A 15,831-nucleotide genomic window follows, 5' to 3' on the forward strand; every position below is an offset into this window, starting at 1 on the left:
ATAAATCCTAGCTTTGTAAGTCTGAGTTATTCCCTTTCTGTTTACACAAGACACACAACTGGAAATACCTGCAACTCATTTTTTCATGTTCTGACATTTACATACTAAACCACAAACTGATTTAACAAAGAATTCACTGATCTTTTTTCATTTCCTTTAATCTCCACCTGCAGTTTGAAAGTTGGAAATTGCCGAGACTTACAGTAATACCTCTGATACGTACAGTAGGATTAATAATAATGAGGACTAGAAGTGAAAGAAGTGATAATGAGCAGTATGGAGGTGCTACCCTGACTTCATCCCAGAGTCCAAAGACACATTTGCTGAATATATATTTATGAATAGCATATTCAGCACTTCCAGATGCTCTAATGCTGACAATTTGCCCAACACAGCTGTCCTCCTAGATCTCTGTTTCGCCTTCTCTCCACTTGTCTTGTTAACTCAATATCCAGGGACAATAGCTGAGGTATAAAGTCATTGTTCCTGCTGAAAGGTGCGGTGACAAAGAGGTTAAAGCAGGCCTCATTTCCACAGCTCCACTGGGAAAGCGATATTCACGCCATGGGAAAATCCTGACCGAGTCCTTCAATAGTGGCCCACCTTAGCACAGATGTGACAAATAAACGGTCCACCTGCCCTTTGCTGCAAACACAAATAATGTTTTTTAACATGTGGACAAGGTGGGGGCAGTTAGGTAATGTTAGGTCTAAATGCTGTTTTAAATGAACTTCTTCAATGGTAGATAAACTTTAAGTGGTATGAGAGCACGTTGGGTTCAGAGTTGCACATTTATGCCAACACAGGATTAATTTTAGTGCATTTAAAAAGAACTAAACTCCTTTTAAAGTGTTCTAATGGGCATCTATAGTTTCAAGATTTCTCAAGCAAACTACACTGATGATGACAAGCTTGTGGAGCTGCTAAAAGCTACAGGACAAGTGGATGAGTGGAGCTTCATCTCTATCAATAAAAAGTGACAAGAAACAAGAGAAGCAAATAAAAAATACCTCAAAAGTCAGAGAAGGATGGAAAAGAAGGTAGAATAAATAGGGCCCTTAATCCATCATTTCTCTCATTTCTCACTCACATACTGATGCTCGCTCGTGCTTCACTATGTGGCCAACTGGCTAAAACTTTGGTGTAACCTTCTAACGCCCAGCTACGTCTGATAAAGTACAATAGGAGTAGAAATGTCACATTTCTTTACAACGTCAGTTTTAAGTTGCCTTACAATGTAAGACAAAGACATCACAGGCACTTTTTATAGATTCGATCTGGGACTTTAAGTTAAACACAACACATTTAAATGTCTGTTAATCTTATAAGCATACCGGGTTAATAACATTTGCTTTGTTTGATCAGCTTTAAATGACTAATATCAGACATGACAACCTTACACTTTGATCCTTTACATGGAAAAGGAGAAAGGTAGATTAAGTTTAGTTACATTATAGCGCTTCAGAGAGTATTTCACGGGTTTCTCCATGAAGGGGAGGTTGGGCAATAGAGATTATTGGCAGAGATTTGGGTCCCACATGAGTTGAGAAACCCTGCTGAACCTTCACCCAATCCCTCTGGAGAGGCCAGTTACAACAGGCTGCACAGTATCCACGTTTCAGGGGGATACAGAGGACGAAGAGGGACTTGTAGTAAGATGTGTAAAGGCCCATTTCTATGAGTTTCTCTCCAGTTTTATTACTTCAGCCGAATGACGAGTAAGGGTAAGGTCAGGGTTTGTTCATGCTGTATATCTTTGCAGTGGTTTACTTGAACTCTAGTGTGTTTATTCCTTTCGTTCGCTTCATTTTTCCACAAAAAGAATGACAGTCGTGTCAGGAAGTCTAACTCCTACTTCATGTGCTCTTTACTGGAGTAAACTCTAAAAAAGAAGATCTACCAACAAGTGTGTCACTCTAGTGTAAGTATAAACTACAAAATCCTGCAAACAACTAAAAAAAAAAATCCTTATAAGATGAGGATTAAGATTTGATTATGCTTGTTGAATTGCTGACCTTGTGCATGAAAGAATTCCAAAACTTCTCTCCGTGTCATTTTAGTTCATCAGCTGGTTCACAGCATGAACCTAAATGAGCCAAATACAAAAATAAAATAATGCAATGATCCTTTCCCAGTCTGTTTTTGGACAAAGAAAAAGCAAACCTCAGGTGAACGCTGAACCCTGAAAACAAAACAAACTAACCAAAGCCAAAAACCTTTTAACTAACACAATATGTAGTTGGAGGGTGTTCTCCTGGTAGGTACCCTGTGAGAGAAAGAGGGAGATGGATAAAATAAACATGGGATTGATGGGAGATTTTGGGAGGTAAATAAATAGTGGAACAAAGGAAGGTTTGGCCATCACACAAAATCGCTTTCTCTTTTCCATCCCGCCTTATGTCCTCTTCATCCCATCATAATGTCTCTCCCTGTACCCACATCTAACTGCGCTCTATCAGCCCTGTCAGCAAAACTGGAGAGTCGAGTGGGAAATTAAGCTGCTCTGTGTGTATATGCCTCTAACATGTTGTTTTTATCACCCCTGCTCACCTCAGTGTTCATAATCCATATACTACTTCATGTCTGCCTCACCAAAACACACACGTTATGAATTTAACACAATTAGAATGCTGGAAAGTCACTTATATGACCGTGTGACCGAGCACCAAATCACAACATCAGTCACCTCAATGCATCAAGGCACTTTATATTGTAAGCTATACTAATGCAGACAAAACCTCAACAATCAAACAACCCCCTTTGAGCAAGCACATGGTGACAGTGGGAAGGAAAAAGTGCATTTTAACAGGAAGAAAATCTCTGGCAGAACCAGGCTAAGAGAGGGAGTGGCCATCTGCTGCAACCGGTCAAGGATGAAGGGAGAAAGACATACGACACTGTAATGCAATAGTATTAACCTGCTGTGTTATTTATGATGTGAAATGTCAATTACAAACCATGTAAAGCATTCTGTGTAGTTTTATCGTGACTAAATTCTATTCACGTTTTGCTTTAGAAAGTAGCAAGCTAAAAAAAAAAATTGTATTTACTTTAAAAAGTTTGAATTAATGATGTAAACCCATTTATATCACCACAGCCTAATAAGTGCAGAAACACAAACCCGCCCCCGCAGACACACAAGTCACACATAAAATCAAATCCATCCACAGCATGTGCATCAATCAGCTGACCAGGCAGAGCAGCTAACAACACATTTCCATGCCTCTGACCAGAAACAGGTCATCTGACATCAAACCAGCGTGGGAAAGATGAGCAGATCCACTGTGAGTGCAGTTAACATCACGTAACAGAGCCTCACCATGATCACGCTGCAGGCTTTTAGGCTTATTAAACACAAACTAAGAGAAGCAGCAGGCTGGAGACCGCAGACTATCATTTCTATTTTGTGAGCGGCTGCGTTTTCTGAAATCTGCATCCATGACTAAAAGCTTGCTTTCTAAAACTGCTTACTAGCACTCTGGTGGACACAGCCAATAAAGCTGGTTCAAACTGTTGCATGCAAGTAACTAATTTTGCAGGATGTTGTTCAAAAGCATTTTAATCCAGGAAATGAGCAACCAGTCTTAACTCTAAATACTTCATCTTTTTTGTAGTTCCTGTGTAGTTTCAAAACACTCTCTCCACCAAAAACCAGTCATTTACGTCAGCCTGCGCCAAACTAAACAACTGCATAATCCTTACATTCAACATAGATGTACCTCCATATTCTTTAAAAATTATATACGTATGATGATCACTCAGAAATACAATCAAACTTTATTTAAAAAGCAGACACTAGCTTTCTAAATTCCTTCTCTCCTGTAAACTGTGTTAACGTGAAATGCAAGGAGAATACTTCAGTAAGCTGACACCAGAATTCTGGCTTTGTGACCACACTGCCCACCTGTAACACCAGGTAGTCAGCTTCATGTGCTTTTGCATCATGTGTCTTTTCATTCAGCTTCCCTAACCAGACCAACCCTACACCTCTGTCCCTTTGGGCTTCACATCCTCCTAACCAATACCCAAACCTAATCAACCATAAAAGTATCAGCAAACAGGAAAGAGCTCCCTGATGGAAGAGACAGAGACTGCGCCAAGGACGCACTCGGCAAATGAGCCAAACGAGCCTACCGCTGGCAGTGGCAGCATCGAGGACACAACCGAGGAAGGCAGCAACTCGCTGTCATCCAACATTACACTTTGTGATTGCTCACTGATACTCCTCCGAGAGACGTGATCTTACACGACGTGTGCTGTAATCATAGCCTGCTTTCCTAATGCAATTCGCTAAAACATTTATCCGAGGAGGAGGAGGGGGAGCAGGAGGTCTCTGAACAACAGCTGTTCCACCTCTGTCCCTTAGCTCCACCAGGCTGAGGGCGGGGAGGGGGTATTCTGGCAAAAGATGGGGCAGGCAGGAGGGGGGGAAAAAAGCGGGCTATGAAACTGAAGGAGTACTCACCCTAGATCCCTGATTTACTCACAGAGGGGTGAGAGAAGGACAGCAGCTCTAAAAATACCCCCATAAGGAGAGAGGGAGAAGGAGATGGAGGGCCGGAGGAAGGTTTGGGTACGAGTGGAGCGGCAGAGAAGGAATAAGAGAAGAAGTAAATGTTTGTTTTTGCTTCAGTCACTATAAAAAAAACAACTAAAAGAAAGCAACATCTTAAAAGACCGCATCCTAAAAATACACCTCCCTTGTGGCAAAACCTCAGAATTTTGAAAGGGGGCCCATTCTTCCCTTCTACCTCCCTTTGCCCCATCATCACTACTTCCTTCATTCTATCGACCAATCCCTCCCCCCCTCTCTTCTCTAATGAAAGAACATGTCATTGAAGGCCCCAAAAGCCAGAGGGGTTAAAATGAAGGAGAAATGATTGGCAAAGGAAGAGAGGGCAGAACAATGTCCTTTTTTTGCAGCTAATTTATGTCAGGACCAGTGGCCCAGATACAGAGGTCAGCCAATGGAGTCTACTATAGCAGCACCACAGGCTACAGGCCACAGCCTCATACATGTGTTCATCCTTTTGACAACAAATTTTACACGCATACGACACATATTTGGGATCTTAAACAGAGTTTTCCTCGAAAATAAAACTAATCCCAGGTGAGAAAAGGCTACATAACTACATTAATATGTTTTAGAAATAGAGTTTTCATCACTTTGCAAAAACTGACTGAAGAAGGTAGGACAGTAGTTCCATGAAATTGATGCTGCAAAAAGGTTTACCAATATCAATACCAACCCTGGTATTGGTATCGGATCAATACTTTGTTTCTCTCCTCTGAGTTCACTATTGTGTTACCAAACCTCAAACATGCACTATAAAGACTGTCTGAACCCTTTTGTGTTGACTGTCATGTCTATTTTATTCATAGCATTTTGCTATAATCATTTAGTTTATTCTCCTCACCGGTTGAGTCATTTCCATCACTTCTAAGTGTCCGACAAGATTTGGGAAACAAGGCCAAAGTTTACACAGTAATCATTCAGGTGTTCCTGATCTGGAGGTTTGAGATGACTGAAGTTGTGGTGCACGTGCTGTAACTGTCTTTAACCAGGAATCTGAATATTTATAACTTTCAAGCTGAAAGAAACAGTTGCTTAGAGTCGGTATTATCTGGGATATCACAAACGGTTACATGCAATGGCCTCTCTTTTTCTTTTTAGCTGCTTTTCTCTCCTGATTATTATTTTAAATGATGTCTGTCTGTGGATTTTACAGTGTTGCCGGGTAGAAAGAAGACACTCAAAGACATCATTTTTGATTCCAGGCATCTTTTCTTTCTTTTTTTTTCAATTATCTTACATTACATGATTAATCAGTTACTCCCAAATAATCAACATGATGACGCTGTACATATAAAACCAGCTCACTCAACACTGTTAACTTTATGGAGCACTGCTTTAAAATGTGAAATGCTATTTATTTCTAACTATTTGTTTTACAAGCCTTCAACTGCTGCGACTTTGACATCCTCATCAGAAGAAGCTGCTGAATGCTGATACCCTCCTTCTTTATGCTGCTCTGTCTCTCTCACACACACACACACACACACACACACACACACACACACACACACCTCTATCTGCTGTCTGTCAGATAGCAGAAAACAGCAACCCCACACATGACGAGTGAAACAATGACCCAATAATGGGTAGAGCATGAACCTGAGAGGCGGCGAGGTAAAGGCATCCCCCAGCCCCGATTGACCGGAGGATGTTCACTTGTTTGAGTAGAAGGTGACACTGATATCCACCGCCTGTGTCACACACAACTTAGTGGTAACCGAATCTGCCTGCAAGGCCCCAACTTACTACTTCCATCTTCCCCTCTGCTGACAGCTGACCATGGGGAGTGATGAATGGGAAGGTCTTGCTGCCAACCCAAGCACACAAAGAACCCGATATGTACATTTTGACATGAACAGATGCACGGGGACTCATCCCCCCCCCCCCACCCACACACACACACACACACACACACACACACAGTCATTCATAAAAGTAATTTCATGTTTTTATTTTTTCTTGCAAAATATTATTTTTGAATTCTACCAAACACCCACCACATGATCCTAAAAGTTCAAAGCTATGTATTAACGTAAATCTTTTAAAAATCAAAAAGATTAGGTACACCGTTGTACACTGAAAAACTGCAACAGTAATCTGCTGACAGATGAAACGGATACCGCTGACTAGAGCTGGGCGATATGAGATTTTTTCATATCACGATATGTTTTTTTCATTTCAGTCGATAACGATATCTATCACGATATAAGCCAAATAACTATATTTGTAAGATTTAAATGTGCCGTTGCTCACAAGTAAAATGTGAAATAATCAGCAGCTTGTTCTTATTTAAATATTTATTTCTCATAATAAGTTCAACAGGGTAGATGTACTTAAGGAACATGAGACTTTTTCAGATAAATAAAGGCAAATATTGCAAACTACACAAAAGGCAGCCACTAAAGCATTTAAGTTTCAAAATAGAACAAACGAAACAGACTAAATTGTCAATTCCACTTAGAAACAAAATATTAATTCTAAAAATAAATCTTAGTTTGTTTTACAGAATAACAGACAAAACTGACTAACTTTTGTCAATATCAAATAAACTGAGAACTAAAAGGAAATTCTCAATCTCTCCTTGTTGTATAGCTGAGCTTTTCAAACAGTTTTAACAGTTACTTTAGTCTGACAAAAGCCGAATGACGAATTAGCGCTTCCAGTCAGAGACTGAGGCTACGTCCACACGTACACGGGTATTTTTGAAAACGGAGATTTTCCGTTTTCATTTTAAAAAATAATCCCGTCCACACATAAAGGCAGAAATGAAGGAAAACGCTGCTATGAACATGCCAAAGCAGCAGGTGGCGCTAGATTCCTAACCGTGCAGAAATGTTGGCCAATCAGAAGTCTAGAAGCCTCGGTGGGAAATAGTAAACAAAGCTGCGGCATAGAAGCAGAACCGAGTCGTATGTGTGGAGGGACAGTAACTGTGTGTATATGTAAGCATTTAAACACTGCAGAAAGTAGAATTAACAGTAACAGTATTGTAGAAATTCATTTCACCGAAACAATAACGTGGCGCACAGTGTGACGCATGCACCAGTTTATTGTATTTCCAGACTTGCTTTCGGCACAATTTACAGTGCACGCTACTCTGTTTTTTGTCAGACTTGAAATAGCTGAAATAGCTGAAATACCTTCACACTACGGAACTTCTTTGGCTCTTCCGTTCGACAATCTCTCCGGCATTGGAACCATCATCTGTTTTCTCTTCGGTCACGCTCGGTTGATTTTTCTAGTCGGCGCACTCATTTCCTCCATTACCCGCTGGCTGCTTCCCAAACAAACACACGTGCGGCTTGGCACTTGTGCTGTACGTAACAAGTCACGCGACGTGACGCTGCGGCTGTGATTGGTTCGGCTCTGCGCTACTTAATTTGGATTGGCTGACCTTTTTTTTTTTTTTTTTTTTAAGAGGACAGGAGCGGCGAGGTCTATCGCGATAGCTTAATTTCTCTATCGAGTAAAAGTTATATCGCGATACATATCGTTATCGTTCTATCGCCCAGCTCTACCGCTGACCGTTTTGTTACAATGAAATGTTCTGCTGGAAAATCTTGGGTCTTGTGTGGATGCCACCCACCGAAAAGCAGCTCCATCCTGTAGGACAGTGCACCGGGCCACACCTCAAAAACTCCTCAGAACAACCAAAGAAAGTTCAAATCAAACACAGACTACAGATCCCATTTCCCAGTGGAATAAGTCTGATGCACACCTGGGAACCCAGAGAAGTCCTCTGCCACAGGACATCCCAGCACCCTATCACGCCCCTCTATCATCATTTATCCATGACTTCATGGGTCAGACCTGAGATATTTTTAACAAAATAAAATGCAAAAAAATGTTATAAAGTGATTTTTTTTGAGTAAAGGAATCTACCAGTGTTTCCACTAAGAAGTCAACCGTTTTTTGTGCATTTGGTTTTGAGTGTTTATTTATTAGTTTTTCTAACTGTGCTAAATCATAAAATAGTTAGGAATTGGGAATGTAAATAAATGTTTGCTCAATCATTAAAAGATTTATCACTTTCCCTTCCTTGGCTAATTGATTACTGGACTAATCACCTCCCTTAATATCGTGTGATTATCCCTGCCTTCATGCTCTGATGATCAATTTTAACCTTGATCCTCTTCTCCAGATTGTCTCACAGTGACTGATGACTCTTGTTTGGACAGCTCACTCAGCTGTTTTGTGGGAACAAAACCTGTAAACTCCACCAAAACATCATTTCAAACAGTAAACCTCCCTGATGCAGATCTGTGGGTGTAACAGCAGTGTTTTTTTTTTTTAACAAAACTCTGATTGCCAGCTCTGATCCACTTTCCCACGCTGTGCCTCCAAATAAGGAGCAGGGGCAGGTTTTGATTGGCTCTCCATTCTGTTTGGATTAGATAATAAGTTACCTGCCACTTCTTAATCAGCACTGAAAATCCTTACATAACCCCCCCCCCCCCCCCCTTTCCTTTCATTTAAACACACAAGCCACACAAACAGCAGCTTGTTTGGTATCTCATCGAACTGAGACACCACTCCACCACTATGCGTAAAAGTCTTGCGTCCTGCGCTCACCAGGTGGTTTTGGCTTTATCAGAAGCACGCGGACATTTCCTGCAAAGTTCCCAGAGAAGAGCGTGATCTACCCCGTGACTTGACTGAATCACTGATGATGTGAAGAGTCCAAAAGTTGCCAAAACTTCGGATAGAATGAGTGGCAAGCAGAGATTCAGACAAGGAGCGACTTGTTGCAGAGAACTGTGCCAAACTGATGCGCGCTGCACTTTGCGTGAGCCAGGGTTTAGCCTCAATACGTGACAGCATCCAATTTTACATTTATATTTTATTTTTGGCAAATAAAATGACATATTAGTAAACTTGCGTCCACCTGCGCGTCCTAAATGGCCATTTCAACGAACATAGTGTTTTACGCGTTCTTTTAAGAGAAATCGGAATGTTACAGCAAAAAAAACCAAAACAAAACAAAAATTTAAAAAGCGCAATTATCACATAAACGTGGCAAATTTCCATCAAACAAGGTCCACTTACCGGCCACGCGAACTGGAAGGGAATCTTGATCTTCCCGACATCGTTGTTCCGGTTCTGTCCCGTTTTCTGTCCGCCTTTGAACTGAAAAGTATTCCCACCGATAACCTGTGTAGTTTCCGTGCCGTAGGTGCACGGTCCATTAGTCGTGACCTCCGTTTGGTATTCCTTTAAGCACACTCTTAAGTAGGTGTCACACTCGTCCTCGCCGCAGTGGCCTTCCGCCGCGCTCTTCTCGTCGTCGCAACAATCGCCGTTGTTTAGCAGACCTTTGGGGTTTTCCACCGAAATCAACTGCAGCTCGAAGTAACCGGTGGCCCGAGACACCTGAGGAGAACAAGGCAGTGTGAAAAAAAATGCCTAAGATGGTAGCAGCATCTCTCTGTAACAGGTAATTAAAATAATAATAATAGTAATTTAAACCTTACATTTAGTCAGTTTATTGTTTCTATCAGTGATTCATGCAGGTATACAAAGTGTTGCATGACCCTCGGTTAAATAACCATCGCCGCCCTTACGAGAAATGTCACTGATTCAGTGAAAGCTCTCCACAAAACTGCACGCGGACATTCCAGGTGGAAACAAGTGGATGTGGGGAGAAAACACGACCTGGGCTCATGTGTTTGCAGCGCAGTCACTCTGCACAGACGCTACTGTACATTTTTGGCACGTTTCAGCTTCGGGACCTAGCATTCCCAGTTTAGCTCACTCTGCAGATCAGTCTGCAGTCCTGCTTTACAAACACATCCACCTTGAAAACCCATCCAGTCTGAGTTAAAAGTCAAAATCACCTAAAGTGAAAAGACAAGCAAACCATTAAAAGATTTAGAGGCGCTTGCTGCTGATAACAGCAGTAGAGGGATTCTCTGTGCAGGTGAGGGTGCACTGCTAACATGTGAAGACACTTAACGATCTTTTTTTTTCTTAGAGTAACCAAACTTTCAAGAGCGGGCGCGCATTAACGCACTCGGTGCGGATGGCAGTCATTCGGCGCCTGGATGAGAACAAATTTGCGGATGTCTGCTGTTACACGCGCAATTATGACACAGCAGAGAATTTTGGCAAATCTAATTTGTCTCCCGAAATTCCAGAACACGTGATTCAGGAGGCAATTCAATTAAGAATGGAATTTATTCCGAGCCCCCCACAAGAACCCCCCCCCCCCCCCAAAAAAAAAAAACAAGCAACCACACACAACAAACCCCCAACAACAGCATTAATAATAATAATAATCAGAACTTCAGAGCAACAAAATCATCATTTGCCTCGGAGCTGAAAGATATAAAGTTCTCACCTCAGCCCGCAGCGTCAGGAGAAGACACACTAAGAGGAAGAAGCGCTGCAGTTTCCCCAGATTAGTCCACATGTCTCCGGCTGCTCGGTGTTGGTTACCATTAGGGAAAAGCGAAAATATGGATGTCTCAATGAGTCAAAAAATAATAATGAATGAGGCAAAAAAGCAGAATCCTCTTCCTCCTTCTATCCAATACATGCACGGCTGCTGCTCCTCCCCGGGATGCCCGCGGCTCTGGAGGAGGAAAAGCGCACTGGTGCTGCTGCTGTTTGGTCCACGGACTCACAACAAGACGCACAAACTCCAATTCCCTCCGCCGCTCGATGCACTGAGCAGCAGGGACTAGAAGCAGCGTGCGTCTCTCTGCCCAAAGCCGGAGCTCTCTTTGACGGCCAGCCCAGCGGACCAATCGCAGCCCCGTTAGCGTGGAACGTCGGTGTAGAGAGCCAATGAAGAGAGGGGCGGGAAAAAGGGAGGACAGCTGATAGATTTATTATTGACGTTTTCTCACACTTTACCTCGAATTGGGCATTTTTAAGGCTCTTAGCAAAAAATCAAATCAATTAAAACAAAATTCAAACAAAAGTTTCTCTGTATGTTTCTCTATATGAAATTGTCACGATAAAAATGTGACAGAAAAAATGTACAGAGAAGCTTTTGCTTTTATTCTTATAATTCACATGCTGTAAACGATAGCCATAAATAATCAGTGAAGACATGCACAGCGCAGTTCATGCTGTTTGCGCCACGAGCTGCTCCTCACTGACTTGCAGCCTGAGGAAACAGGGCTGTTAGCGCCCTCTACTGACTCCCGAGACTGATGCACTGTAAATTTACACCTTTGTTGTCTTATGTTTTCTGACGTGCTGCATGAGTGCCTACACTAAATGACTCCTGCCAATGCAGTCAATGCATGTCAGGCTTAAAGCAACTCCTTAAGCAGCATGAAGAGTTTAATGTGTAAGATGAAAGAGGATCCCACCTACTGTTTGTGTCATTTTCTGCATCCACAGTTTCACACTGTCCCATCTCATATTTTTTTAAAAACTAATTCTAGAGAAATGTCTGCATTGTTATCTTGGTGCTCCAAATCTCCATTATCTGTGCACATTGTATGCTGAGAATATTAAAACCGTCAATTTTTTGCACATCATTGGTCCCTACTGTTTACCTGCTGGGTACTTTTCTTCTTTGTTCCATTTGGGGCTTCTTGTATGTTTCTGGACCTATCTATCTATCTATCTATCTATCTATCTATCTATCTATCTATCTATCTATCTATCTATCTATCTATCTATATAGATAGATAGATAGATAGATAGATAGATAGATAGATAGATAGATAGATAGATAGATAGATAGATAGATCTGGATAGATAGATATGGATAGATATATTTATTTAAATGGCTTAAAGTTCTAGAGATGAATCCATGCAAGAATGGCTTGAAAACTTTTCAATCACAATTTCAGTTCAGTTTTATTCATACAGCACCAATTCACAACGCCAGTTGCCACCAGGCTCTATATACTGTAAGATAAAGACCCAGCAATAATACAGAGAAAACCCCAATCACCAGACGACCTCCTAAGAGCAAGCACTTGGTGACAGTGGGAAGGAAAAACTCCCTTTTAACAGGAAGAAACCTCCGGCAGATCCAGGCTCAGGGAGGGGCGGGGCCATCTGCTGTAACAAAAACACAAACAAACAACCACAAACAATAAAAGATGACATGCATTAAAAACACAAATAGAAACAGAAAACACAAAGATTCCAGTTTCTATAAAGGGAGTAAATGCCTGGTAACCGCAGTCTACAACAGCAACAGGCCTGAGAATTTACACATCAGGCTGAGCTCTTTCATACACCTGAAAGGGTGGAGAATCACTGGGGGCCATACACACATGACTGGATTGCTGATGATGTAATATATTTGGAAATCGTACCATGTTGCTAAATCAAAATGATGGCACTTTCTCTGGAACTGACGGAAATTTCGAAATTTGGAAAAACCATAAAAGACACCTGCAAGCCTCTCAGCACAATGGTGCTCTGTACAATGGAGCCTGGAGCCTCTTCTTAAATCTACTTATTTTGATAGCCTGGACTAATGGGGGAATATACCTCCATGCTTTCAAACAATATCACAGTCCCAAACAATGTCTTCTGTCTGCCAGACCAGAAGAACACATAAAGTGAAATGAAATGTATTATGATGAAAGATGAGGGCGGTGAATGGACCCGTAAAGCCCTCAGTGTTCAACAAGACAAGTGTTACCTCATTATGTACCAACAACCAAACAACATAAAGGAATATTTTAGTAGTAATTACTATGAATTTATCTCAAAACCTTTAGATTTCAAAAATAAAATGTTTATCTTTATGGAAAACATTATCTGTCCCTGAGACTTATATTTATTGCTGCTTCTCAGCTGTCTAAACCTTCAATAGACATCTATCCATCTTCTTGCCTCCAAATGCAGATTTTTTTCTTTTGTCAGTAATTCTAAGCAAAAGCACGTCATATATGTAGTTTTAGAAATGGTTTTATAGGACATTTCGGAAAATAGGACCAAACAACCATTGGGGATATTGTCAAGTTAGTGGATTTGTTGTTTGCTGACAATTTGTTAGATATAGCTATATTTCCATCTGCACCTAGTGATCCAAAGAATGGCCAGTATTACCATTGCTTCTGTAAACTAAGGCAAGTGGGGTTTTTTTTTGTTGTTGTCTTTTTTTTAAGTAATTATTTAAATTGGTTTAGAGAAATTGTTCATTATTGATTTTCTTCTTACCCCATGAATTGTTCTTTTCTGAGAAATATAAGGTCAATTTTGGCATGTCAGGTGATTTCCTGTCTGGAAGGCTTCATTTAACAACTTCAGGTCTTTGGGCATGTGCAAAAACCTTGTTAATCTGTTACTTCCAGCATGCCGAGAAGATTTCCTGCTGCTTACGTAATTGACCCAGTGGGTTTCATTCGGACAAACAGTGTGAATCTGCATTGTCTCAGACAGAAGTCTGTGGCAGAGTGTAATAAGACGGCTGTTTCTCTTCACACAGATCTTCCTGCTTCAGACTGAGCTCATGCAGATAGTAAATCAGTCCTGAAGGCTGGTCAGTCAGTTGCAGGATAGAGTCCAACAGGTGGCCACTGACACTCTGCAGCAGATGTTTCCTCCCAGGGAGGCAGGTGCAAACACACACACACGCGCACACACACACACACACACACACACACACACACACACGCGCGCACACACACGCACGCACGCACGCACGCACGACATTTGTGCAAACTTGTGCATGTATGACTCATTGATATGCCTGCGCACAAATAGAGACGTCTTTTGTTCATCTCTTTACAACATCAGCGGCAATGAGGAAATTCCTAGGAAATATTTAAAATGCAGTTTCAAGGCTGATTAGTTACTGACATTACAATTGGACATTTATTCAGTGTCATATTGCAACAATGTATTGTACTTGCATCTGGATAGCCATTTTCTACTCTTACTAACCACTGGAAATTCTTTATACTACAAGTATTCTGGACACTTCAAACACCAATTTCTAAGCACTAATTAAAATAACAGGTGTGTCTTTGGACTGTAGGAGGGAGCTGAAGTACCTGGAAGAAACCTGTGCAGACACAGGGAGAACATGGAAATTCCTGGAAACTATTCAACAGTGAGTGTGGTGCAATGGATATAGTTGTATGACATGTTAGTATTTCCATTTTCTGTATTTGTTTCATCTCCCTCCATCAGTTTTAATAACTGCTCAGTATTGAAATGCTAGGTCTCAAAGAAGGTTTCAAAAGTTCAGTAACTTGTAGCAAGAACACAAGATAAAAAAGTATGAAGCTCAGAATTAAAAATTTCAAATTAAACTTTGAAGCATTAACAATAAAAGCAAAGGAAACCACTGATACTGACACTAGACGTGTCGAGGGTTACGTACGCAACCAGAACCACTACCAACAAAGCAATCCAAGCAAATCATTAGATACAGACATGAAGACTGGGCTTTAACCTCAAACACATTTCTGGTTTCAGGTGTTGCCAACTGATATTCAGTCCAAGTCTTCCAGCTGAAAGCCAAGCCATCATTAGACAATAGATGGTGGTTTAGAGATTGCATTTCGGTAATCCATGGGACTGTTTACCTGGATGCCACCCAGGCTGGATTGGTCATGACTGGTCAATACAGTTCTGACAATAAGAGGATGCAAAGACAAACAAAACATCTAATGCCAAAACTATTCTCCTGTGCAAAACATAAATGGACTGGTTCTTGTATAGCAAACTTGCCTCATTGCTTTGTGTCTAACATTCACACGCATTCATACTCGGATGCATTGGAGAGCAACATGGGGTTGGCATGCACACTGGTCTGCTCTACCAGTCACAGCCAGCTCTGTATTCTCAGTTTTCTGTTCTTACTCTTCTATTACTATTTTTTTATTCTTACCTGATAGAAGAAGAAGAAGGCACTTGTTGTTATCTTCTCCTGCTTTAGCCACTGTCCTTCAAGCTTAATGTGTTGTACATTCACAGATGATCAAAACCATAAATAATGACTAGATGATCACTGGCTCCAAGTTATGTGACATATTTGAGCACTTCCTTTCTCATTTGTGTTGCAGGTCATTGAAGGACTCTTCCTGGCGAGCTATGTGTTCTGGTGTGGTGTAGACCAGATGTTTCTGGTACCTCTGTTGCTGTTTGAAAGGCAACATGCTTTAGGTGGTGAGCTCTCAGATAGGGATGGCTACTTTTTACCAAACTCTGAATACTTCCACACACAGCTTGTTACATTTTTTTGTAAAACAATTGTGTGTCTCATTTGAAAAATCCTTTGATTTATGCTCTTAACTTAGTTTTAAAATTGTCTGATTCATAAAACATGCGTA

The 15,831-nt window shown here is 41.1% G+C and overlaps 1 protein-coding gene across 2 annotated transcripts in view; it reads right to left on the reverse strand.

The window, feature by feature from the left end:
- LOC146685538 (protein jagged-2-like) overlaps positions 1 to 11,229 on the reverse strand; it is a 53,878-nt gene extending 42,649 nt beyond the window's left edge. For both annotated transcript variants that reach the window (XM_085442362.1, XM_085442361.1), the window contains exons 1-2: positions 10,914 to 11,229; positions 9,623 to 9,946 (exon numbers count right to left, since the gene is read on the reverse strand). In XM_085442362.1, the coding sequence (XP_085298488.1) occupies positions 9,623 to 9,946; positions 10,914 to 10,985 (396 nt within the window). In that variant the 5' untranslated portion in view covers positions 10,986 to 11,229. The remainder of the gene's footprint in view (positions 1 to 9,622; positions 9,947 to 10,913) is intronic.
- Positions 11,230 to 15,831: the final 4,602 nt, after the last annotated feature.

The sequence above is a fragment of the Copadichromis virginalis genome, linkage group LG19, assembly GCF_057382275.1.
Source record: "Copadichromis virginalis isolate Kocher_CV1m ecotype Utaka linkage group LG19, C_Virginalis_male_GT1.1, whole genome shotgun sequence".
In the NCBI taxonomy this organism is placed as follows: domain Eukaryota; kingdom Metazoa; phylum Chordata; class Actinopteri; order Cichliformes; family Cichlidae; genus Copadichromis; species Copadichromis virginalis.